The sequence below is a fragment of the Eucalyptus grandis genome, chromosome 1 (assembly GCF_016545825.1).
Source record: "Eucalyptus grandis isolate ANBG69807.140 chromosome 1, ASM1654582v1, whole genome shotgun sequence".
NCBI classification, from domain to species: domain Eukaryota; kingdom Viridiplantae; phylum Streptophyta; class Magnoliopsida; order Myrtales; family Myrtaceae; genus Eucalyptus; species Eucalyptus grandis.
The window spans coordinates 44,032,631-44,054,157 of NC_052612.1; the positions used below are offsets into that span (position 1 = coordinate 44,032,631).

At 41.3% G+C, this 21,527-nt stretch overlaps 4 protein-coding genes and 1 long non-coding RNA gene across 7 annotated transcripts; 3 read left to right on the forward strand and 2 right to left on the reverse strand.

The window, feature by feature from the left end:
- Positions 1–524: 524 nt before the first annotated feature.
- Positions 525–4,903, reverse strand: LOC104444579 (U4/U6 small nuclear ribonucleoprotein PRP4-like protein). Of its 3 annotated transcripts, none has more exons than XM_010058291.3 (7): positions 4,743–4,898; positions 4,436–4,506; positions 3,459–4,353; positions 2,670–3,132; positions 2,369–2,566; positions 2,190–2,271; positions 525–920 (listed from the first exon to the last, which is right to left on the reverse strand). In XM_010058291.3, exons 3-7 carry the CDS (start codon positions 4,346–4,348, stop codon positions 826–828), a joined length of 1,728 nt encoding a protein of 575 aa, XP_010056593.2. In that variant the 5' UTR covers positions 4,349–4,353; positions 4,436–4,506; positions 4,743–4,898; the 3' UTR covers positions 525–825. The 3 variants fall into 3 exon arrangements, with proteins under 3 accessions (XP_010056593.2, XP_010056587.2, XP_010056600.2); XM_010058285.2 differs by having other exon boundaries at positions 4,436–4,537; positions 4,743–4,895; XM_010058298.3 differs by lacking the exon at positions 4,436–4,506 and having other exon boundaries at positions 4,743–4,903.
- Positions 4,904–5,832: 929 nt separating this feature from the next.
- Positions 5,833–8,808, forward strand: LOC104444615 (probable inactive purple acid phosphatase 16). The gene is made up of 5 exons (XM_010058327.3): positions 5,833–6,241; positions 6,707–6,931; positions 7,241–7,511; positions 7,799–7,967; positions 8,427–8,808. The coding sequence occupies exons 1-5, from the start codon at positions 5,950–5,952 to the stop codon at positions 8,637–8,639; spliced, it is 1,170 nt and encodes a 389-aa protein (XP_010056629.2). The 5' UTR covers positions 5,833–5,949; the 3' UTR covers positions 8,640–8,808.
- LOC120294905 lies at positions 8,675–9,575 on the reverse strand. Its single transcript, XR_005552264.1, has 2 exons — positions 9,192–9,575; positions 8,675–9,084 (listed from the first exon to the last, which is right to left on the reverse strand). It is a non-coding gene; the product is annotated as an uncharacterized LOC120294905 (long non-coding RNA).
- Positions 9,576–9,711: 136 nt separating this feature from the next.
- LOC104444599 (probable inactive purple acid phosphatase 16) lies at positions 9,712–12,712 on the forward strand. The gene is made up of 5 exons (XM_010058308.3): positions 9,712–10,103; positions 10,645–10,869; positions 11,201–11,471; positions 11,750–11,918; positions 12,359–12,712. The coding sequence occupies exons 1-5, from the start codon at positions 9,848–9,850 to the stop codon at positions 12,569–12,571; spliced, it is 1,134 nt and encodes a 377-aa protein (XP_010056610.1). The 5' UTR covers positions 9,712–9,847; the 3' UTR covers positions 12,572–12,712.
- Positions 12,713–18,332: 5,620 nt separating this feature from the next.
- On the forward strand, positions 18,333–21,048 carry LOC104444620 (probable inactive purple acid phosphatase 16). Its single transcript, XM_010058341.3, has 5 exons — positions 18,333–18,641; positions 19,041–19,256; positions 19,585–19,855; positions 20,112–20,280; positions 20,724–21,048. The coding sequence occupies exons 1-5, from the start codon at positions 18,386–18,388 to the stop codon at positions 20,934–20,936; spliced, it is 1,125 nt and encodes a 374-aa protein (XP_010056643.3). The 5' UTR covers positions 18,333–18,385; the 3' UTR covers positions 20,937–21,048.
- Positions 21,049–21,527: the final 479 nt, after the last annotated feature.

Here is a 21,527-nt window from a genome sequence, read left to right on the forward strand (position 1 = left end):
ATGAATTATTCAATTTTTTCAAAGAAAAGTATTAACCTCCTTACAATGAGCATTGTGGTAAACCTAACTAAAGAACAATTGCATTTTCAATTGCTTTATATTGCTCGACTTTTAAATTATTTGAGAGATATGATATTATATAAGATAACTAATGTTAAGTCCAACAAGAAAGAACAGTGTGCATCACAATTACTTATCCATTATGTATTCAACGCACATTTTATTTCTTCAATTCTCGTCTATTGCTGCATTCAATCTACAAGTCGGTATAGTTTTTTCGCAATAACAAAACTCCTTTTAATGTCGCCAGGCAAAGGGTATTTCATATTTCAATATGCAGAACTGAAGGAGCGCAAGCAAATCTGGAATATTTAACAAACCAAGTTTCCTAATTAAGTTCCAATGATCAATGCACTATGATATGTAAGTGAGTATTTCATATTTCAAATGCGAGAGTAGCTCTTGTCTAAAGCTGCTCGCCACCTCTTCAAGCAAATGGGCTTTGATTCTAATGGCAATAACGATAGATATGAAAAATGAGGAAGCGATACCTCATAAAGTGTCCTCTCCTTGTTCGTAAGACGTAAGACACTCCACATCAGAACTTTCCTTGGATCACAGGCCAAAACATGTCAAGGGCAAAAACTACTGCTAGGATGGTTTGGTACTTTTGAATACCTTCCGGGCAGCCAATTGAAAAACTATAGTACAAGCAAGCTAGAAACGCTTTTAAACGGGGAAAGATCTGCCAAAATGTTTACAAACGCTTGACAGGATCAACTTCCGTGCTCCCGCTAAAACAGCACATGCTAACAAAAATTGAATTCAGTCAACATCCATGGCCTGTTCCTTCACGTCGTCGTTACTAGTCCAGAGCTTAATTGTTCTGTCATGCGACACTGTAACTATATGACTTGCATCTGCACAAAAAGCACATTCATGAGCAGTTAGCAGGTCGAGAGGAATCCATATCGAGGGAAGAAATACCATGTCAGCTGACATTATTCAACAGTGAAATGCTCTGTTTTCCTCTATTCTTGTGGGATTAATCAGTTTGTCATTACTCTTTCATGCTTTACAATGTCAAGTAACATAATTCAACAGTGAAATGCTCTGTTTTCCTCTATTCTTGGGGGGATTAATCAGTTTGTCATCACAATACCAAGAATTTCCCGATGCAAATTTCTGAATACTATGGAGTAACAGTTTAAGAGACATCTGCATTTACAGTAAGTTCCAAAAGGCTTTGTAACAACTGAGCAATCAGAGTTCTCACAGATGCATTTGACAGTATTTCTAGATCACAATAGTCACCAATGTCACCCCGCAATCCACATGATCGTGCTATCTGCTTTTGAACAGATTTACCTAATCACCAGCTCATAGGTACCCACATGACAATAAAGCCAAATATTTGGTTCCCACGTCACCAGGGCTGATCAAATTTCAAGGATCATAATCATGCATTACTGGCCAATTTATGAAATTGCAAAAGAACACTCTATCACAAGAATCAAAAGTAAGTCACAACAGAATATAACATGCATTTTTCTCTGAAACCACAGGGGTTTCAGAGCCACCTAACCTATCAATTTGGTTACTTAAACTTCAAACACCAGTCAAAATGAACAATATACAGTGCCATCCCCCAAATGTTGCTATGTCATGCCCAACCACCATCACCTCATAACATCTAGTCTGGCCATCGTATAAACATTTTATTTCTTTTTATCTGGGTGTGGGTACTGGGTATGCACTAAAAAATTGTATAGACTGACCAATAACCACCAATTACCATAGTTGTTGCATATTGCTCCCATCCCACCCACTTCATCTCTTGAAACTTAGTGCTTTGCAATTGTTTTCTTGGGATTGCAACCATCAGAATGTTAAAGAACCCATTTGCTAAAGATACATATAAAAACTGGACAATTCAATTTACTTCCAGAAAGATTGTCCTGAAAGTAAGTATGCTCAAATTGACAGAGAGAATACTATGGAACCATACAGAGGCTTGGTTCATCTTATGGCACATATCTTCCATGCTCAGCCACAACAAAACTTTCCCTACTACTAAGTGAGTAGAGCACTAATCATATTGCACAAAGTTTTTCATCATCTACCCTCAAAACCATAAATCCAAGAGAATCATAACTATGTTATGCTTGCATAAGAGTGAAGAAACTTACCCGCAGTGATATCCACTGATGTTATTTTGGCTTCATGCACTGACAAAGTTTTCACTGGCTTAAAGTCCCGGGCCGACCAGACCTAATCACATGCAGACGCCAGATGTAATAAAACAAGAACAGATTTTTCTACAACAATATAATTTTAAGGCGGAAAGCCAATATAGTAAAACGAATACCTTTGCCGTAGTATCATATGATGCAGTCACCAGAAAATATCCTTCTTGAGGCTCAAATTTCACTTCTGATATAAGATTTGCATGAGCTGGAATAGTATACAATGACTTTTTCTTTCTTAAATCCCAAATACGACAGGTATTATCTTCACCACCGGTGGCTAAATGATATCCATTGGGTGAAAAGCTGACTCCCAGAACCTGGAAAGTGTATGGAAGAGGTATAAAAATCAACAGATAATATATTGGCAGCCAAGCATAAGTCAGTAACAACAAAGGGAAGTGTGCAACTCTAGAGACTCACCGGCTTAACATGTCCTTCCAAAGCAAGGATGCTTCTACCGGTGCGGAGGTCCCAAACACGTGCAAGAGCATCCAGTCCGCAAGATGCCACTAAGGATCCATCCCGGTGGAAGTCTATCCCATAGATACTTCTGCTATGGCCTTCTTGAAGAAGTAGTTCCTCACCACTTTCTATATCCCACAACCTCCATGTCTTGTCAAAGCTAGTCGTACCCAGGTACTTCCCTGATGGATGAAATGCAATACGACCAAGGCGATCCAGATGCCCCTCAAAAGTCTTCAAGATAGTTCCTTCAGTATTCCATAACTTTGCAGTCCGGTCAGCAGAAGCAGTTGCTATATGATTTTGCACCGGAGAAAAGGCCACATCAGTAGCACGTTCTGTGTGACCCTTCAATGTCAACACTCTATTCACTTGAGGCATGCGACATGTGTCCCATAACTTAGCAACTCCACTCATGGAACTAGCACAAGCAGAAAAGACTAAGCTAAGTGATTCTCATACAATTGCAAAGTCAAAATCGCTAACGTTCATGTCTACTCATGAAATATTATTTGGAAAGCCTGATTCCTAATTCATAATGAAAATGCACAATGAAGTCATGCTTGACACTACTCAGCATGATCTGGGCGTACAGCTAGGACATAAAGTCAATGAGATTTCATCCCTCGAGAGGCAATTTGGTTGGTTGAAATGTGGCTTTGTCGGGTGGACAAAGAGCTTCCAAGATTCAAATAAGCACTCATGCACTCTAACACGCATGCATCAAGGAGAGAGTAAGTGAATTACCATGTGGCAAGCAACTTTCCATCGTGGGAGAAAGAGCAGCCTGAAAGTGGTCGATCATCGCCAATCTCACTGCAATGCAAGGACAAGCTCTCTGCCTTTTTCAATGCCCAATCTATCTCTGCATCCACATCCTCATCAGGGTCATCCCTTCTCCTTCTTGCACGTTCAAGACGGAGTGCAGCCCTTGTGATCGAAAATTTTGCAATATCTATTCTAGCATTGAAAAGAGCTTTCGATCCTTCAGTATAGAATGGATACTGAAGCATCTCTTCCTCGACATCCTCCGGTGCAGCGGAAGCAGCAGCCTCCTCATCCTCGTGGGCTTTCATGAGCTTCTCGAGCTGTCCTTCCGCATCTAATTTAGCCATAAGCATCCGCAGCCGGTCCCGCCTCTCCATCTCTCTTTCCCCAAAGAGGGTCATAGGTTCTCCGAGCCGACGAAGACGGGCACGCACAGCCTTATCATTAGTGGGCACCGCCAGAGCAGCACCGCGCCGCTTCATCATCAGATCCTGCATCGCCTTTTCATGCCGCTCCCGCACCAGCCTACTCTCTTCCGTAATCTCATACTCCGCAGTCGACCCGGCAGCGGTACCATCATGGTCTGAATCCGAGTCGCTACTTCCAGCCTCATCTCTTTTGGGTGCGGGAGGCCTCAAAACGGGAGGGCGGATGGGTAGAGGAGCCAGAGGTCGAAGGACCGGAGGAATTGTCGGAATGGGAGCAACCACAGGCACGGCGGGAGGAGGGATTACGGGGGGAAGTATTGGCGGGGCCGGCTGAAGGGTAACGCTATCGACGGCGGAAGCCAGAGCCGCCTGGCCATCGACGGCGGCATCGGTAGACTCCGCGAGGGCATTCAAATCTTCGAGATCCTCTTCAACACCCATGACGGCTGAGAAAAGACAAAGGTTCAAAACGAGACAGAGAGAAAAACACCAAGGCTGCCGCTTCGAGGGTTTGTGGAGTGGCCGTACCGAATTGACGGAACGCTAGGCAATCGACGCGATACGGGTCCTACTCGAATCAACACTCCAGGCGCGCGTCGCTAGCAGAAAACCATATATATCAAGCAGAACCTAAGCAAAAACACGCGACGTCTTCAACAATGGCGCAGGAGCTAACGAGGGATTCAGCCAAAAACCAGTCTTTTTCAAGAGAGAATCGGCCAGAAAGCAGAAACTGCAAACACACAGGAGGAGCACGCGAAGATTCAAGGGAATCCTCGCGCAGCAACAAAATGCCCTGCTTCTAGAGAGAGAGAGAGAGAGAGAGAGAGGGAACCTGAAGGGATTGTAGCCGAAGCTTTTTTCAGCTGAAGCTTTCCTCGGTCGTTTGGAGGGCGCCGAGAGCGCAGTGCAGTAGCAGTGCAGGAGAAACGAGGACGACGGAGCTTTCTCCAACCTCCGACGACCCCGGGCTGCTGCGCCTCCTCCGCGAAGGATCATCGGATGGCGGGCTCGGGCCGAGGGTTATGCGGGTTATGGTTCGGCCCGGGACGGGCCGGGCCGGGCCAATGGGGGGGCTCGAGTTTGATAAACTCTATCTACTCAAAACAAACATGTGGATCCGGCTTGTACGGGCCTGTCGAGGTCGGGTCAGGCCCATTAAAGCAAGCAGCATTTGCCTGCACCTGACTCGTGGGAATCGCAAGAACATAAACCGGAAAATTACACAAATAATTCATTAATTTTGGCTCAACATTACTATGAAATTTTTATTTATTCAATATGGTTCATAAACTAAATTTTTGTTACATATTCAATTTAATCCTCGAATTTTATGAAAACGATTAATGTGATTTAATGATTATAATAAGCGTATATAAAAATTTAGGAATTACATCGAATAAACTAAAAACTTTGGGATGACATTGCATATTCGTTCAAAATTCATTAACTATTTTGGTGTCATTTTCTTAATATAAAGCCACCGGATCATATGACATGAGCTTTGCACAAGGTTCAATAGATATAAAGACAATACGTGGAATTACGTGATTGGTTCAGAATAAGTGAATTTCATATTTAAATCGCAACGACTTCCATTTCGAGTAATAGTAAGCATTTGTACACCTGATGTCACGTGAACAAAGGTAATTTTCAGTGCATTAGTAATGATTGGTCAAATCGAGAAATCGGACGCATGTGTTAGAGAAATTAAGAGAGCATGATGAATGGCCATCCCTCTGATCGGATATTCCATACCTGGCATGGTACTCTCGTTGCTCGCGTCGGTCGTCGCCTCTAAAAGAAACTCTGCATTCCGTAGAAACAGCGACAGGGAAAAAAAAACATTCTAGGACGAAACGACATCGGAGGACATGAAACGACATAAAAGAAGTCGAAAATCTAAGCTTAGATACTCCTGGAAGGCTTAGCATATTCTGCTATTTATTTCGTACGTCAACCTCTCCAAACGGCCATTTGCGTATTCCACTCGCCGACCATCGCCGGCGACTCCTGCTTCACTTCTCTCTTCGACGGCCCAAATGGCGGCGTCACCATCGGCCGCTCGCTTCGCAACCCTCTCCTTCGCATTTCTGTTTCTGAACCTGCATCTGATCGCGCGCGGCTGTGCCGGCGGTGAGTATCGCGGGGAGAAGTTCCAGCGCCGGGCGTCGCCGCCGGAGAAGAGCCTCCCGGCGAGGCCGGGGTCGCCGTTCAAGATCGCTCTGTTCGCCGATTTGCACTTCGGGGAGAACGCGTGGACGGACTGGGGGCCCCGCCAGGACGTCAACTCCGTCAAGGTCATGTCCACTGTGCTCGACGATGAAGCTCCCGGTGAGTGCTCGTTCGGATTGGGTTCGTTTTCTTCCAGTGCGTTTCGCTTCGTGCTTAGCTCGGCCAGTGATTTGGCGAGCGCAGTGGACCGCCCGGATCCCGGAAATTGCGAGGATAGGTTTTTGGACTCGTGCCTTGAGAGAATTTGAGTGTGCTGTGGTTTATGCGCGTTGACGGTGGTCTGGACTGTAGTAGGAAACGATGGATAGAAGGGGAAAAGGTTGTTCATCTTTTGGGAAAATTAGGACTGCTGTTGATATTCATAGGCCTTAAAATCTTCAAATTTTTGCTCATGCTGCTGCTATTTCCGTGAATCCGCTTCCTACCTGCTAAGTTTAGTGCGGGGCTTTAATTCGTGGGTTTTGCGACACACTCGCTTGCTACTTTGCCCGGAAGCTCTTTGAAATAGAGACCTGTCTTTTGTCTCATTCACATTCTGATGAGACTCATCGAATTGCATTGCAGATTTCGTTGTATATCTTGGAGATGTCATTACGGCGAATAACATTCCAATAGCAAATGCAAGCTCGTACTGGGATCAAGCTCTATCTCCAACAAGATCGAGGGGCATACCCTATGCTAGTATCTTTGGAAACCATGACGATGCACCATTTGTGTGGCCATTGGAGTGGTTTTCCGCCCCGGGCATTCCTCTGGTTCAATGCCCTGTTGCAAATTCATCATTTTCAGGTAAACATTAAGGTTTGCTTACTTATGTTGAATTCGGCAACCCTCACATTAAACTGCAAATGTTTCTAATAGCCAGAACGCAAGAACATAGTCTAGGATATCTTTGCATGGATGTGATAGCCAGCTTGATGGAGTCATCACAGGAACTAAAGAAGCAGAAAAAATTGCTAGTATAGTAAAGAATTGAATATAAAGTTGCACATCGCCTACATTCTTGGAGTCGAATTAACTCGAAGAATGATCTCGTCTTGTGGATACATGATTTTTGTGTTGGTCTTATTTATACATGATCTGTCCATGTGTGATTAGGAGATTGCAGCTTCAGAGGAACCCAGCGTTTGCAGCTCATGAAGAATGACGTAGAGCAGAATGCACTGTCCTACTCGAGTGAGGGTCCAAAGGATCTGTGGCCAAGCATATCCAATTATGTCCTTCAGATCTCGCCGACGGATAATCCTCAGTCCCCTCTAGCATACCTTTACTTTCTCGATTCTGGTGGTGGATCTTATCCAGAAGTAATATCAAATGCCCAATCTGAATGGTTCAAAAACCAATCGCTACAGATCAACCAAGATTCAAGGTACAAAGAAGTGACAGCAGAAAATTTTATTTTATTTTATTTTGTATGCACCTATAACTATTACTCATAAACTGAACCTACCCAGTTAATTTTCCCTGGTTTCCAGGAAGAAGCAGTTGCGAACACTGATAATCATATATCTGATGCAAAGAATTTTTTTCTTTCCCTTTTTTCTGGATAAAAAGATGGAAAAACTGTATAACGAGTGAGCAATTCAATGTTGGTTAGAATATCTATAAACTCTTTCTCCAGTTTTCCTGTGAAAAGCAATTTATCGCGTGGTGCAGGGTACCAGAGTTGATATTTTGGCATATACCTAGTAAAGCTTATGAAAAGGTGGCTCCATGGATCGGTGTACGTAGGCCTTGTGTGGGCTCGATCAACATGGAGACCGTTGCTTCTCAAGAAGCTGAAACAGGGATCATGGAAATTCTTCAAAATCGGCCTTCTGTCAAGGTAATTAGTGCCACACATTGGTTTGTTCATTGATACTTTGATGATCATCTGCTGAGCTGCTTTTATTAGCTTGGGTTTTAGGCTTTGTCAACGTGCAAGTATTATCTTTAAGCTAGACAGGCATTGAAAAAAAAAAAAAAAAAGCAGCAACACTAAAAGCTTCAACCACTTTCCAAGACTTTCCTGGTTTCTTCTTTACATCTATTTCCCGGTCTGCACATTCTTGCTCCAGTTATAACTGCATGTGGCAATATATACAAGTTAATCTGGTTTGTTCTTGAGTGCTGTCTTAAGAAAAAGGGACACTCGCTTGTCAAACTCCTATAACATGAAAAATCACCAGTGGAAGCATATTCCACCACTTTCCTGCGATAAGTTTGAGATACTTGAATTTCAGATAAACATTCGCTACTTCAATTTGATATGATTAAAAGGGTAATTTTTTTGTCACGATGGCAGGCAGTATTTGTTGGACACAACCACGGATTGGATTGGTGCTGCCCCTACAAGAAGCTGTGGCTATGCTTTGCCAGGCATACTGGGTATGGTGGCTATGGTAATTGGGCTAGAGGCGCGAGAATTATTGAGATAAGTCAACACCCTTTCTCTATCAAGTCTTGGATAAGGATGGAGAATCACGATGTACACAGTGAAGTTGATTTGAGTTCTTAAAAGCTTTCGATGTACAGTGAAAAAAAGTAGCCAGATGATAAAGGGCAGTGTTGTCATTTACACATGTATCTAGCTCTCGTAGAGAATGTATAGAATAATTTGTTGATTATATCATGCTGGTAACCCATTCATGATAATCTCGATCACAATGCTTGCTTGAAGAGTAAAATCCTTGCAATCATTTGAAACTGAGTTCTAGCTCCTCGAAGCATAGTATAATATCACTTCATCAAACTGCAAAGCTAATTTCCATTGGTGCAGCTAGGCAATTTTGTTTCCATTCACACACCTTTCAGGCTTTTGGAATGCCGCTTTTTCCAATGTAAGGACTATGATCGGAAAAATCTAGCCTGCTGCATTGTGGAGGAGTGTGGACTCCTAAGTATCAAACTGAGTTTCTATAAGCAGCCACGGATCAGCCACCATTGGATTACAGCACGTCGTCCTGAAACAAGTTGCTAAGGATTACACTCATGTAACAGTTATTGGAGTCGAATGAACTCAAAAAACAATCTTGTCTTATAGATACGTGATTGATGTGTTGGATCTTACCAATGCATGACGTGTCATTGTGTGATTCCGGAATTGCAGCTTTAGAGGGACACAGCGTTTGCAGCTCGTGCAGAATGAGATAGAGCAGAACGCGTTGTCCGATGGACAATCCTCAGTCCACTGTAGCGTACCTCTTGCTTTCTCGATTCTGGCGGTGGATCCTTCCGAGCAGTAATATCAAACGCCCAATCTCAAAGGTTCTAAGCCCGTCCTTCAACCGTATATTCCGACTCGATCTTCTTTTGCTGGAATACCCTGCGATGATCGAAAATCCTCAAGTTTCTGGTTCTGTGGTGTCTCCTCAGAAAGATGTTGATGGTAGACCAACGGCCATGCCTGCATATTCCGTAGCGGAAATGGAAACTCTCGCTGCTTACTCTGCCCTTTTAGCTTGGCTTGGAAGATAAGCAATTCTGTCTTTTCCATAAGGGATAGCGACAGGGGTGGGGGCAAAAACATCATGGGACGCAACAGCGACGGGGGACGTGAAAGATATTGAACTTAGATACTCCTAGGAGGTTTAGCATATTCTGTTGTTTGGTACGTGAACCACTGAAACGGCATTTTTTAATTTTCTGTTTCGTTTCTCTAGACATTCAGTTGGCAAAGAGGAGAGAGCGGAGACACCCTGCTTTTCTTCTGTCTCCGACGGCTCAATGACCGTGTTATTGTCGGCGGCTCCCTTGGCAATCCTTTTCCTCACGTTTCTGCTTCTGAGGCCGCACTCGATATGGCCGGCGACAGTCGGATCTGATCCCCAAGTTTCCCTTCCAGCGAGGCCAGGGTATCCATTCAAGATCGCTCTGTTCGCCGATTTGCACTTCGGAGAGAATGCGTGGACCGACTGGGGGCCCCGCCAGGACGTGAGCTCCGTGAATGTTATGTCCACCGTGCTTGACGATGAAACTCCTGGTGAATTGCTTGTTTGAATTGTGTTCATTTTCTTCTAGTGTGCGTTTCGCTTCATGCTCCGCTAGCGCCAGTGAATTGGCGGGTGTATTGGACCCGCCTAGATCCCAGAAATTGCAAGAATAGACTGTTGTACTTGTGCCTTCAAAACGTGAGTGTGCTGTGGTGGGTGAGCTCGAATTAGTAGACTTCAGGTGGTAAGGAGATCAAATATTGCAGAAGAGGGCATTATTGGGTGAATTGCGAATGACCTGTGGTTTATGCGCGTCCACGGTGATCTGGACTGGAGTTGGAGACGATGGAGAGAGGGGGAAATAGTTTTTCACCTTTTGAAAAAACAAGGACTCTGCTAGCAATTCATAGGCCTTAAGGTCTTCCGATTTTGGCTGATGCTGCTGCTGTTTCTGTGAATCAGCTTCGACCCTGCGAATTTTAGTGTAGGGCTTTACTTTGTGCATTTTGAGACATGCTAGCTTCTTTGCCCAGGAAGCTCTCTGAAAGAGGGACCTGTCGTTCGTCTGATCCACATTGTATTGCATTGCAGATTTTGTTGTGTATCTTGGAGATGTCATAACGGCGAATAACATTCCAATAGCAAATGCAAGCTTGTACTGGGATCAAGCTCTCTCTCCAACAATATCAAGGGGCATTCCCTTCGCTAGTGTCTTTGGAAACCATGACGATGCCCCATTCGAGTGGCCATTGGAGTGGTTTTCAGCCCCAGGCATTCCTCCGGTTCACTGCCCTGTTGCAAATTCATCATTTTCAGGTAAACATTAAGCTTTGCCTACTTAAGTTAAAATTTGACAATGCTCACATTTAAGCTGCAAATGTTTCTACGAGCTGGAACACAAGATCAAGTACTAGGATATCTTCACACAGATGTGATTGTCAGTTTGATGGAGTCATTGTTAGACTTGTATCTGACATGAACAAAAGAATCGGAAGGAAATGCTAATTAGTAAATAATTGATCAACGAAGTTGCACTGTCCCTAGACTCTTGGAGTCGAATTAGCTCGAAAAAAGATCTTGTCTTACAGATACGTGATTTATGCATTGGATCTTATCTATTCATCATGATTTGTCAATGTGTGATTAGGAGATTGCAGCTTCAGAGGAATACAGCGTTTGGAGCTCATGAAGAATGAGATAGAGCAGAATGCGCAGTCCTTCTCTAGTAAGGGTCCAGTAGACCTTTGGCCAAGCATATCCAATTACGTTCTTCCGATCTCGCCAACGAATAATTCTCGGTCCCCTGTAGCATACCTTTACTTTCTCGATTCTGGCGGTGGATCCTATCCAGAAGTAATATCAAACGCCCAATCTGAATGGTTCAAAACCCGATCTCTAGAGATCAACCCAGATTCAAGGTACAAAGAAATAACAGCACAACTTTTATCCATTTTGCATGCACCTATAACTATCACTGATAAACTGAACTTATCCATTTCCTTTGCCCTGTTTTCCAGGAAGAAGCAATCATAAACACTGATAATCATGTTTCTGTTACAATGACACCTTTTTTCCCTTTTTCTTGATAAAAAGTTGGAGGGGCTATATAATGAGAGATCAATTTGATGTTGGTTAGAATATCTATAAACTCTTTCTCCAGTTTTCTTGTGAAGAACAATTTTATCGTACGGCGCAGGGTACCAGAGTTGATATTTTGGCACATACCTAGTAAAGCTTATGAAAAGGTGGCTCCAAGCAGTGGTGTACCTAAGCCTTGTGTGGGTTCAATCAACAAGGAGACAGTTGCTTCTCAAAAAGCTGAGACAGGGATCATGGACATTCTTGCGAACCGGACTTCTGTCAAGGTACTAATGCCACAAATTGGTTTGTCCATTGATACTTTGACGATCATCTGGTGAGCTGCTTTTATCATCTGGGATTTTAGCTTTGTCAACATGCAAGTATCATCTCTAAGCTAGACAGGCATTGAAACGAAAAAGCGGCACCACTAAATGCTTCCACCACTTTCAAAGACTATCATGGTTTCTTCTTTAGCTCTTTCCCCCGGTCGGCACAACCTTGCTCCACGTATAAATGCATGTGGCTATATGCAAGATACTCCGGTTTGGTCTTGAGTGCTTTCTTGAAAAGGAAAAGAAATAAGGAATCTTGCTTGTCAAACTTCTTTCTCATAAAAAATTGCCACTGGAAGCATATGCCACAAGTTTCTTGCAATAAGTTTTGAGATATTGGTATCACAGTATTTCGGTATGATCAAAATTGTAATTTTTTGTCATAATGGCAGGCAGTATTTGTTGGACACAACCATGGACTGGACTGGTGCTGCCCCGACAACAAGCTGTGGCTATGCTATGCCAGACATACTGGGTACGGTGGCTATGGCACTTGGGCTAGAGGCGCGAGAATTATTGAGATAAATCAACACCCTTTCTCTATCAAGTCTTGGATAAGGATGGAGAATCACGATGTACACAGTCAAGTTGATTTGAGTTCTTAAAAGCGTTTGATGTCCAGTGAAGAAAAGAAGGCCACATGATAAAGGACAGTGTTCTCATGGACAAATGTATCTAGCTCTTATAGAGAATGCATCGAATTATAAATAGTTGATTATATTGTGCTGATTACCCATTCATGATAATCTTGATCACAATACCCAACCCATTTCAATGCCTGAAGAGTAAAATCCTTGCAATCATTTGTAACTGAGTTCTATCTCCTCCATGCATAGTATAATATCAATTCATCAAACCGCATAATTAGTTTCCATCAGTGTAACTAGGCAAATTTTGTTTCCATTCGCACACCCTACGAGCTTTTAGAACAATGCCTTTTTCTAATAGAAGGACGGTGGTAAGAAAAATCTAGCCCAGTACACTGTGATGTGTGGACTCTTAATATCAAACTGAGTTGCTATGCAGCCCCAGATCAACTACTATTCTTAGTCTTGTAATAGCCTGTCGACTCGAAACAAGACGCTAAGCATTATACCCGCGTGACAGTTATCACATTACATTTTTTGGGGTTGGAATCCTTCAATATAGAAGCTTATAATTATGAACATTCATCCATTAAATAATAGTTGAATATGTGTTGTAAAAATGGATTCTAAGTTTGAGGATGAGTTTCGCTTATCCTTTTAACTCTAGGAAAGCGATGGAGTTTATCTACTAACTGTTACAGTAATTACATGAACTAATTCAAAATATTTTGAATTTTGAATTAATCCGTTACAGTAATAACTAAATAAGAAAAGCATTATCTAATTCAAAATCTTTGAATTTGAACGAGTCATACGTTTTTATCCTTAACATGTATGATGGGTATCTGTGGATAAACTTCCTTAACTAAATACTCAATGGAGCACTCTGTCATATGCATTAGAGGAAGAAATTATATGAAAACTTTTGTTATTGTGATTGCCATTTCCTCTTCTTTCCTGTTTTTGCATGATGCGCAGTGCAGCGACTCTCTTATTTTAACATCACTAAGCTCAAGATAGGTGTGCCCTTAGTCCTTAATACAAGTAGGTGTGCACCCGTTAGTTGAAATTAATGGGGTATTTTGGCTGTCTATTGGGGAAAAAGAGGCCCCGTTGTTTCTCATACAAGTCGGACGTGTTTCTCACGTCCACTGATCAAGACTTCCATCGTCTGCCAGGTCAAGCACACAGTCCCAATGAAAACATCTTCAGCTGCAGTCAAACGAGATGTTGAAGTGTTCTCCATCTATCAAGTCGAATGGAAATTTCCACTCGAGCGACTTAGACTATTCAAAGACCCCACGAGTTCCGCTGCTGAGTGGAACTCCAAGCTATCGTGGCATTAAAGTCTCTTGGACTTTGCAAAATTGGTGGACGCTAGTGCTAGGAATGAGGACATTATTCCACCACTGGAAAAATAAACACGACACTGATAATGACGCTGATCAAGAAATCATGTTTCCCTTTCGGGACACGGCGAGCCTTCAGCTTTGCGCATACTTACACAGTAGTTAGGCGACGGTAACCAGCTCCATTTTTACAATTGCATGTGAAAACGGAATTCCATAATGGACGTGAGACTCTCTGAATAATGCTTGGAGAGGTTGCTAACGTCAATCGCCAATTCTCCCCCTCTTGACGCATAAATATACACGCGCCAAAAAGGGAACTCTTTGTAGGCTTCTTGTACTCGAGGTGTTTGGTATGGTAAATTTTCTTATAAACTGTTAAAATGTGAATATACATTCATTTAGAGAATCTCAATTTTATAAAGCCATCTAACTCCTAACATTTTAAAATGGTATTAGACTTTTGGAAGGGGTTTTCCATTTTGAACGGGGTGTATTTAATAGATTCTAAGCTTTTCCTTTTAACTAAGAGAATTTATCTTCATGGATAGATCTCGTCAAACAACCTATTCGACCATTGGCCCACTCCATTGATTCCCTCGTCTTTTCCACTACTTGAATTCGAGGCATTAAATTATATAGCAAGAACAATTCCACGTAATACATTAATTCGCATAGGATTAGATACAAGAGAATGTAAAATATAGGGTTTTTACTATATCATATCCATTGCTTGATGAATCATAGTAATAAATTTGAATATATTCACATTATACCATGTACATTATTTGATATAAATGATATATCGGTGTAAATGAACCTAAAAGTTGAATAAAGTGGTAAAATCTTTCAAGACACTATTGCCTACATTATTTTTATTTTTTATTTATTTTTTCCTCTCTTTTTTAATTACTTTTTTTTTGGGTTTATTTTCCCCCATCATTCTCTAATAAAATTTTATTAAATAATAAACTGTACTAATATACCTAAAATATGTAATGAACATAAATATACATTTATATTTATATATTGAATTTATATTATAAGATAGAATTACATTCAAATATATAAATGCAAAATTGTAGTTACTTTTGTTATTTTGAATTTCTTATATTAGAATTCAAATATTATTTATATTGAAATATAGTTTTAATTTTATGAATTTAAGAAATTTGTCATTCGAGAAAAATTAATTCTTATTATAGATAATTAAAAATCCTATCTATGTTTGTCTCACCTCTGCATGAAATAATTTTATTTAGGCTATATTTCTCTTATATTTGACTTCAACTTGTTTTGAGTAGACACCAATTCCAGGATAGACTAAATCTTGTCGTGAATTTTATTCTTACTGCATACACAGCCTAAGTAGGTTGAGTCCATTGTCTCTCCGCAAATGAAGCAATTGTCACACGCCTTTGTTATCTCCGTCTTCTGAGCATCGTTCATCTACCCATCTACAAAGCTCAATTAAAATTCGCAAAATGCCATTAGAGTACTGTTGGGAAGGAAAAAAACCGACCTTTTCGGCTTGGTAACTCAAAGCTCGAGGCGTCCAGTGAAGGGTCGTTCACTTGTGATCCTAATGACCCTCCCACCTTATAAACTTGACAATTTCTTCTGTTTATTCAAAGACTCCATTGCAGGCGTTAAGAACCAACTAAAGCTTAAGCGCATGACTAAGACTGCGACTGCGACTCTGAATATGTGCGAGTCATTGTGAACCCAAGAGGAGTTGCATGTTAGCTCGCAAAGCTGAAACGAGAAACTGGGGAGCTGGAGTCATGCAGATCAACTAATAAACTGAACTTCTCTATTTCGTTTGCCTTGTTTTCCAGGAAGAAGCAATCACAAACACTGATAATCATGTTCTTTTTCCTTTTTTCTTGATAAAAACTCGGAGGAACTATATAATGAGAAAGCAATTCAATGTTGGTTAGAATATCTGTACTCTTTCTCCAGTTTTCTTTTGAAGTTGAAACGAGAAACTGGTGAGCTGGAGTCATGCAGATCGACAGATATTTCTTTTGCCCTATTTTCCAGGAAGAAGCAATCACAACACTGATAATCATGTTCTTTTTCCTTCTTTTTTTTTTTTGGTAAAAACTTGGAGGAACTATATAATGAGAAAGCAATTCAATGCTGGTCACCTATTCATGATAATCTCGGTCACAACACCAAACCCATCGCGACGCCTAAAGAGTAAAATCCTTGCAATCATTCATAACTAAGTTCTAGCTCCTCAAAGTATAGCATAATATGAATTCATCAAACCGCAGATTGATTTCCATCAGTGTAGCTAGGCAATTTTGTTTCCATTCATACACCTACAAGCTTTTGGAACGGCGCCTTTTCCAATGTAAGGACGGCAAATCTAGCCTGCTGCACTGTGGTGGTGTGGACGCCTAATTATCAAATTGAGTTTCTAAGCAGTCATAGATCAGCCACTATTCTTAGTCTTGTAATAGAAGGTCGTCCTAAAACAGGATACTAAGGATTTCACCCATGTAACAGTTATTATATTGTCAGTAAATAATGATAATGCTAGTAAGATCACCTAGAAGAGAGTGAATATGTGATAAAATAGTTTCAAAAATAAATTTAAAGTGGAATGAAATATTTAAAATTCTAAGTTTGATTAAGAGACAGATTTCTAGTAAATGTTCAAAATCTGTTATGCGATAGAATGGACTTCTGAGATAATTTGTAATAGTGCGATAGACCTAAGTAAAGAGATAAGAGACAAAAAATTTCATACATATTTTATAGTGATTCTGCTTAAATCAAGTATACATCCAATTTCCTATGTATAGAGCCTACTGGTTGGATTCTACTATATAATCAATAAGATATCACACTTTACAAAAACAAAAAAATCACAACTTTAAGTGTAAATACTTAGTGGTGGATTACACTAACTCGCTAAATCACTTTTTTGATATTTTTCTCACAATTACAAAAATTTAAACTCATGAAAGACAAGTGTATAATCGAAGTTCACTCAGACTTTGGAATTCTAGATTTTATGCTTCATCTTTCACTTGCTTCTTATTACTTGAATACTCCTTTACTTCCAAACTAACTGTTGAATAGTATCTGGAGGATTGTCTTCCAATTTACCCATTAGACATAACTGTATTGAGAATATTAGATAGTCGTTGAGTGACAAAAATAGAATTCCCAGTTAATTCTGGTCGCCCATATAAACAGAAATTTAGTTTTCATAAGTAGAGCTTCTCTGATTAGAAAGTTCTTGTCTTCAGGATCCAATAGTCAATCAAATCTATCTTGATGTACAATCTAAACTAGATCACTAGCCGTTATACATATTAAGCTTATGTCATATTCTGTCAAGTTGTTTCCTTTTAAACCCGCTACATTTCGAACTTATGTTTCTGAACTTGTTACGTTTTGGATCACATTCTGAACTATGTTTTGGACCCGTCACATTTTGCACTTGTTCCATCTAAAGTAGATTTTATAATTGAACCTAAGTCTAAATATTTTCATCCTTAAAGTCTACGTGCTCTGATTTTTTCAAGTATAATCCTTAATAATGTCCTTTACATATTCTATCATCTCTATAGCGGCTTGTGATTTTTTTCATAATTACTCAATCATTAAACAAGTTAATAGCTTTTTATTTATTCTGTGATATCATAAGAGATTTGCTAACAAATAATTGATAAATAAAGTGGCGCATCACCTACATTCTTGGAGTGAATAAACTCAAAAACGATCTTGTGTTACAGATTCGCGATTGATGTGTTTGGGTGTTATCTATACATGATGTATCAATGTATGATTCGGGGATTGCAGCTTCAAAGGAAAACAATGTTTGCAGTTCATGAAGAATGAGATAGAGCAGAACGCGCTGTCCGACGAACAATCCTCAGTCCCCTGCTGTGTACCTTTTACTTTCTCGATTCTGACAGTGGATCCTATCCAGCGGCAAATATCAAACGTCCAATCTGAAAGTTTCAACCCCCGTTCTCTGACCGTTTATCCCGACTTGATCTTCTTTTGTCGGGATACCCACGGCCATGCCCGGATATTCCACGGCAGAAATTGGAAACTCTCGCCGCCCACGTTGGCCTACTCTTTTAGCTTGACTTGGAGGATTAGCAGTTCTGTCCTTTCCATAAGGGACAGCGACGGGGGACGTCAATCACTTGACCAGCGTTGATTTGTATCAGAACCTGTGCGGGTTTCCGAGAAGTGACATGCGAAGACTAAGCAGTCTCCGTCTCTTCCTCTCTGTCATCCAGCTGATCAAGTCTTCCATCATCTGCCAGGTCAAGCACGCAGTCCCAATGAAGACGTCTTCAGCTCCAGTCATACGAGATGTTGAAGTTATCTCCATCTGTCAAGTCGAATGGAAATTTCCACCCAAGCGACTAGGACTATCCAGACACTATATATTCAGTTGGCAAAGTGGAGAGAGCGGAGACACCCCTGCTTTTCTTCTGTCGCCGACAGCTCAATGGCTGTGTTATGGTCGGCGGCTCCCTCGGCAATCCTCTTCCTCACTGTTCTGTTGCTGAAGCTGCACCCGATATGGCCGGTGGCGGTTGGACTCGATCCCCGAGCTTCCCTTCTGGTGAAGCCGGGGTCTCCATTCAAGATCGCTCTGTTCGCTGATTTGCACTTCGGAGAGAACGCGTGGTCCGACTGGGGGCCCAGCCACGACGTGAGCTCCGTCAATGTCATGTCCACCCTGCTCGACGATGAAAAACCTGGTGAATCGCTTGTTTGAATTGCGTTCGGTTTCTTCTAGTGTGCGTTTTGCTTCGTGCTTCACTCGTGCCAGTCGTTTGGCGGGTGTCTCGAATGACATGGGGTTTATGCGCGTTCGTGGTGATCTGGACCGGAGTTGGAAACGATTCTTCCATCTTTTGGAAAAACTAGGACTCTGCTAATAATTCACAGGCCTTAAGGTCTTCAAATTTTAGCTCATGCTGCTGCTATTTCTGTGAATCGGCTTCAAACCTGCTGAGTTTAGTGCAGGGTCTTGAGGTCTTTAATTCGTGCGTTTTGTGGCATACTCGCTTGCTACTTTGCCCGGGAAGCTCTTTGAAAGAGTGACCTGTCTTTCGTCCGATCCACATTCTGACGAGACACATCCAATTGCATTGCAGATTTCGTGGTGTATCTTGGAGATGTCCTTACGGCGAATAACTTCGCAGTAGAAAATGCAAGCTTGTACTGGGATCAAGCTCTCTCTCCAACAAAATCGAGGGGCATTCCCTTCGCCAGTGTCTTTGGAAACCATGACGATGCTCCCTTCGAGTGGCCATTGGAGTGGTTTTCAGCCCCAGGCATTCCTCCGGTTCGCTGCCCTGCTGAATCTTCAGGTAAACATTAAGCCTTGCCTACTTAAGTTAAATTTGACGATGCTCACATTTAAGCTGCAAATGTTTCTACTAGCTGGAACACTAGATCAAGGACTAGGATATCTTCACACGGATGTGATTGTCAGTTTTGATGGAGTCATCGTTAGACTTGTATCTGACATGAACAAAAGAAGCAGAAAGAAATGCTAATCAGTAAATAATTGATCAACAGAGTTGCACAGTGCCTACGCTCTTGGAGTCGAATTAACTCGAAAGATGATCTTGTCGTAGAGATACGTGATTTATGCATTGGATCTTATCTATCCATGATTTGTCAATGTGTGATTAGGAGATTGCAGCTTCAGAGGAACACATCGTTTGCAGCTCATGAAGAATGAGATAGGGCAGAATGCACTGTCCCACTCTTTTGAGGGTCCACAGGATCTGTGGCCAAGCGTATCCAATTACGTCCTTCAGATCTCGCCGACAGATAATCCTCAGTCCCCTATAGCGTTCCTTTACTTTCTCGATTCTGGCGGTGGATCCTATCCAGAAGTAATATCAAACGCCCAATCTGAATGGTTCAAAACCCGATCTCTAGAGATCAACCCAGATTCAAGGTACAAAGAAATGACTGTACAACTTTAATCCATTTTGCATGCACCTGTAACTATCACTGATGAACTTCTCCATTTCTTTTGCCCTGTTCTCCTGGAAGAAGCAATCACAAACACAAATAATCATGTTCTTTTTCCTATTTTCTTGATAAAAAGTTGAAAGAAATATGTAATGAGAAAGCAATTCTACGTTGATTAGAATATCTATAAACTCTTTCTCCAGTTTTCTTGTGAAGAACAATCTTATCGTATGGCGCAGGGTACCAGAGTTGATATTTTGGCACATACCTAGTAAAGCTTACGAAAAGGTGGCTCCAGGCGGTGGTGTACCTCAGCCTTGTGTGGGCTCAATCAACGACGACAAAGTTGCTTCTCAAGAAGCTGAGACAGGGATCATGGACATTCTTGCGAGCCGGCCTTCTGTCAAGGTAATAATGCAACAAATTGGTTTATCCATTGATACTTTGACCATCGTCTGGTGAGCTGCTTTTATCAGCTGGGATTTTGGCTGTCAACATGCCAGTATCATCTCTAAGCTAGATAGGCATTAAAACCCAAAAAAAAAGAAAAGACGGCACCACTAAATGCTTCGACCCCTTTCAAAGACTTGCCTGGTTTCTTCTTTAGGTTTTTTTCCCCGGTCGGCACATTCGTGCTCCAGGTATAAATAAATGTGGCTATGTACAAGTTATTCCGGTATGGTCTCGAGTGCTTTCTTGAAAAAAATAAAATAAAAAAGGAATCTTGCTTGTCGAACTTCTTTCGCATGAAAAACTGCCAGCGGAAGCATATGCCACAAGTTTCTTGCAATAAGTTCTGAGACATAGTATTTCGGTATGATTAAAATTGTAATTTTTTGTTATGATGGCAGGCAGTATTTGTTGGCCACAACCACGGAAACGACTGGTGCTGCCCCGACAACAAGCTGTGGCTATGCTATGCCAGGCATACTGGGTACGGTGGCTATGGTACTCGGGAGAAAGGCGCGAGAATTATTGAGATAAATCAACAACCTTTCTCTATCAAGTCTTGGATAAGGATGGAGAATCACGAAATACACAGTGAAGTTGATTTGAGTTCTTAAAAGTTTTCGATGTACGGTGAAAAATAAAAGCTAGATAAAAAAGGATGCTGTTATCAATGGCAAATGTATCTAGCTCTTATAAAGAATGCATAATATTATAAATCGTTGATTATATCGTGTTGTTCACCCATTCATGATAATCTCGATCACAATACCGAACCCATTTCAACGCCTGAAGAGTAAAATCTTTGCAATCATTTGTAACTGAGTTCTACCTCCTCCAAACAAAGAATAATATCAATTCATCAAACGGTAGAACAATTTCCATCGGTGCAACCTGGCAAGTTAATTTCCATTCGCACACTCTTATGAGCTTTTTGAACGATGCCTTTTCCAATATAAGGACAGTGAATGGAAAAATCTAACTTGCTGCACTGTGATGTGGGGACTCCTAATATCAAATTGGGTTGTTATGCAGCCACAGATCAACTGCTACTCTTAGTCCTGTAACAACTGGTCGTGTTGAAAGAAGATGCTAAGCATTATATCTAGTTAACAGTTGTCAAATTACCTGTTTTGGGGTTGGAATCCATCAAAATGGAAGTTTATGATTATGAACATTCATTTGTTAAAGAATAGTTGATCATATAT

What these genes read in the sequence shown, in the direction of transcription:
- LOC104444579 (XM_010058298.3), bottom strand. Translation starts at nt 4,348, where the DNA reads ATGGGTGTTGAAGAGGATCTCGAAGATTTGAATGCCCTCGCGGAGTCT. An exon ending in GGAAAGTTGCTTGCCACATG is followed by an intron (nt 3,133 to 3,458) that starts GTAATTCACTTA and finishes TGCTTGTGCTAG; the next exon opens with TTCCATGAGTGGAGTTGCTA. An exon ending in CATATGATACTACGGCAAAG is followed by an intron (nt 2,272 to 2,368) that starts GTATTCGTTTTA and finishes GCATGTGATTAG; the next exon opens with GTCTGGTCGGCCCGGGACTT.
- LOC104444615 (XM_010058327.3), top strand. Translation starts at nt 5,950, where the DNA reads ATGGCGGCGTCACCATCGGCCGCTCGCTTCGCAACCCTCTCCTTCGCA. An exon ending in GCTCGACGATGAAGCTCCCG is followed by an intron (nt 6,242 to 6,706) that starts GTGAGTGCTCGT and finishes ATTGCATTGCAG; the next exon opens with ATTTCGTTGTATATCTTGGA. An exon ending in TGCAAATTCATCATTTTCAG is followed by an intron (nt 6,932 to 7,240) that starts GTAAACATTAAG and finishes ATGTGTGATTAG; the next exon opens with GAGATTGCAGCTTCAGAGGA.
- LOC104444599 (XM_010058308.3), top strand. Translation starts at nt 9,848, where the DNA reads ATGACCGTGTTATTGTCGGCGGCTCCCTTGGCAATCCTTTTCCTCACG. An exon ending in TGCAAATTCATCATTTTCAG is followed by an intron (nt 10,870 to 11,200) that starts GTAAACATTAAG and finishes ATGTGTGATTAG; the next exon opens with GAGATTGCAGCTTCAGAGGA. An exon ending in CGAACCGGACTTCTGTCAAG is followed by an intron (nt 11,919 to 12,358) that starts GTACTAATGCCA and finishes TCATAATGGCAG; the next exon opens with GCAGTATTTGTTGGACACAA.
- LOC104444620 (XM_010058341.3), top strand. Translation starts at nt 18,386, where the DNA reads ATGGCTGTGTTATGGTCGGCGGCTCCCTCGGCAATCCTCTTCCTCACT. An exon ending in GAGATCAACCCAGATTCAAG is followed by an intron (nt 19,856 to 20,111) that starts GTACAAAGAAAT and finishes CGTATGGCGCAG; the next exon opens with GGTACCAGAGTTGATATTTT. An exon ending in CGAGCCGGCCTTCTGTCAAG is followed by an intron (nt 20,281 to 20,723) that starts GTAATAATGCAA and finishes TTATGATGGCAG; the next exon opens with GCAGTATTTGTTGGCCACAA.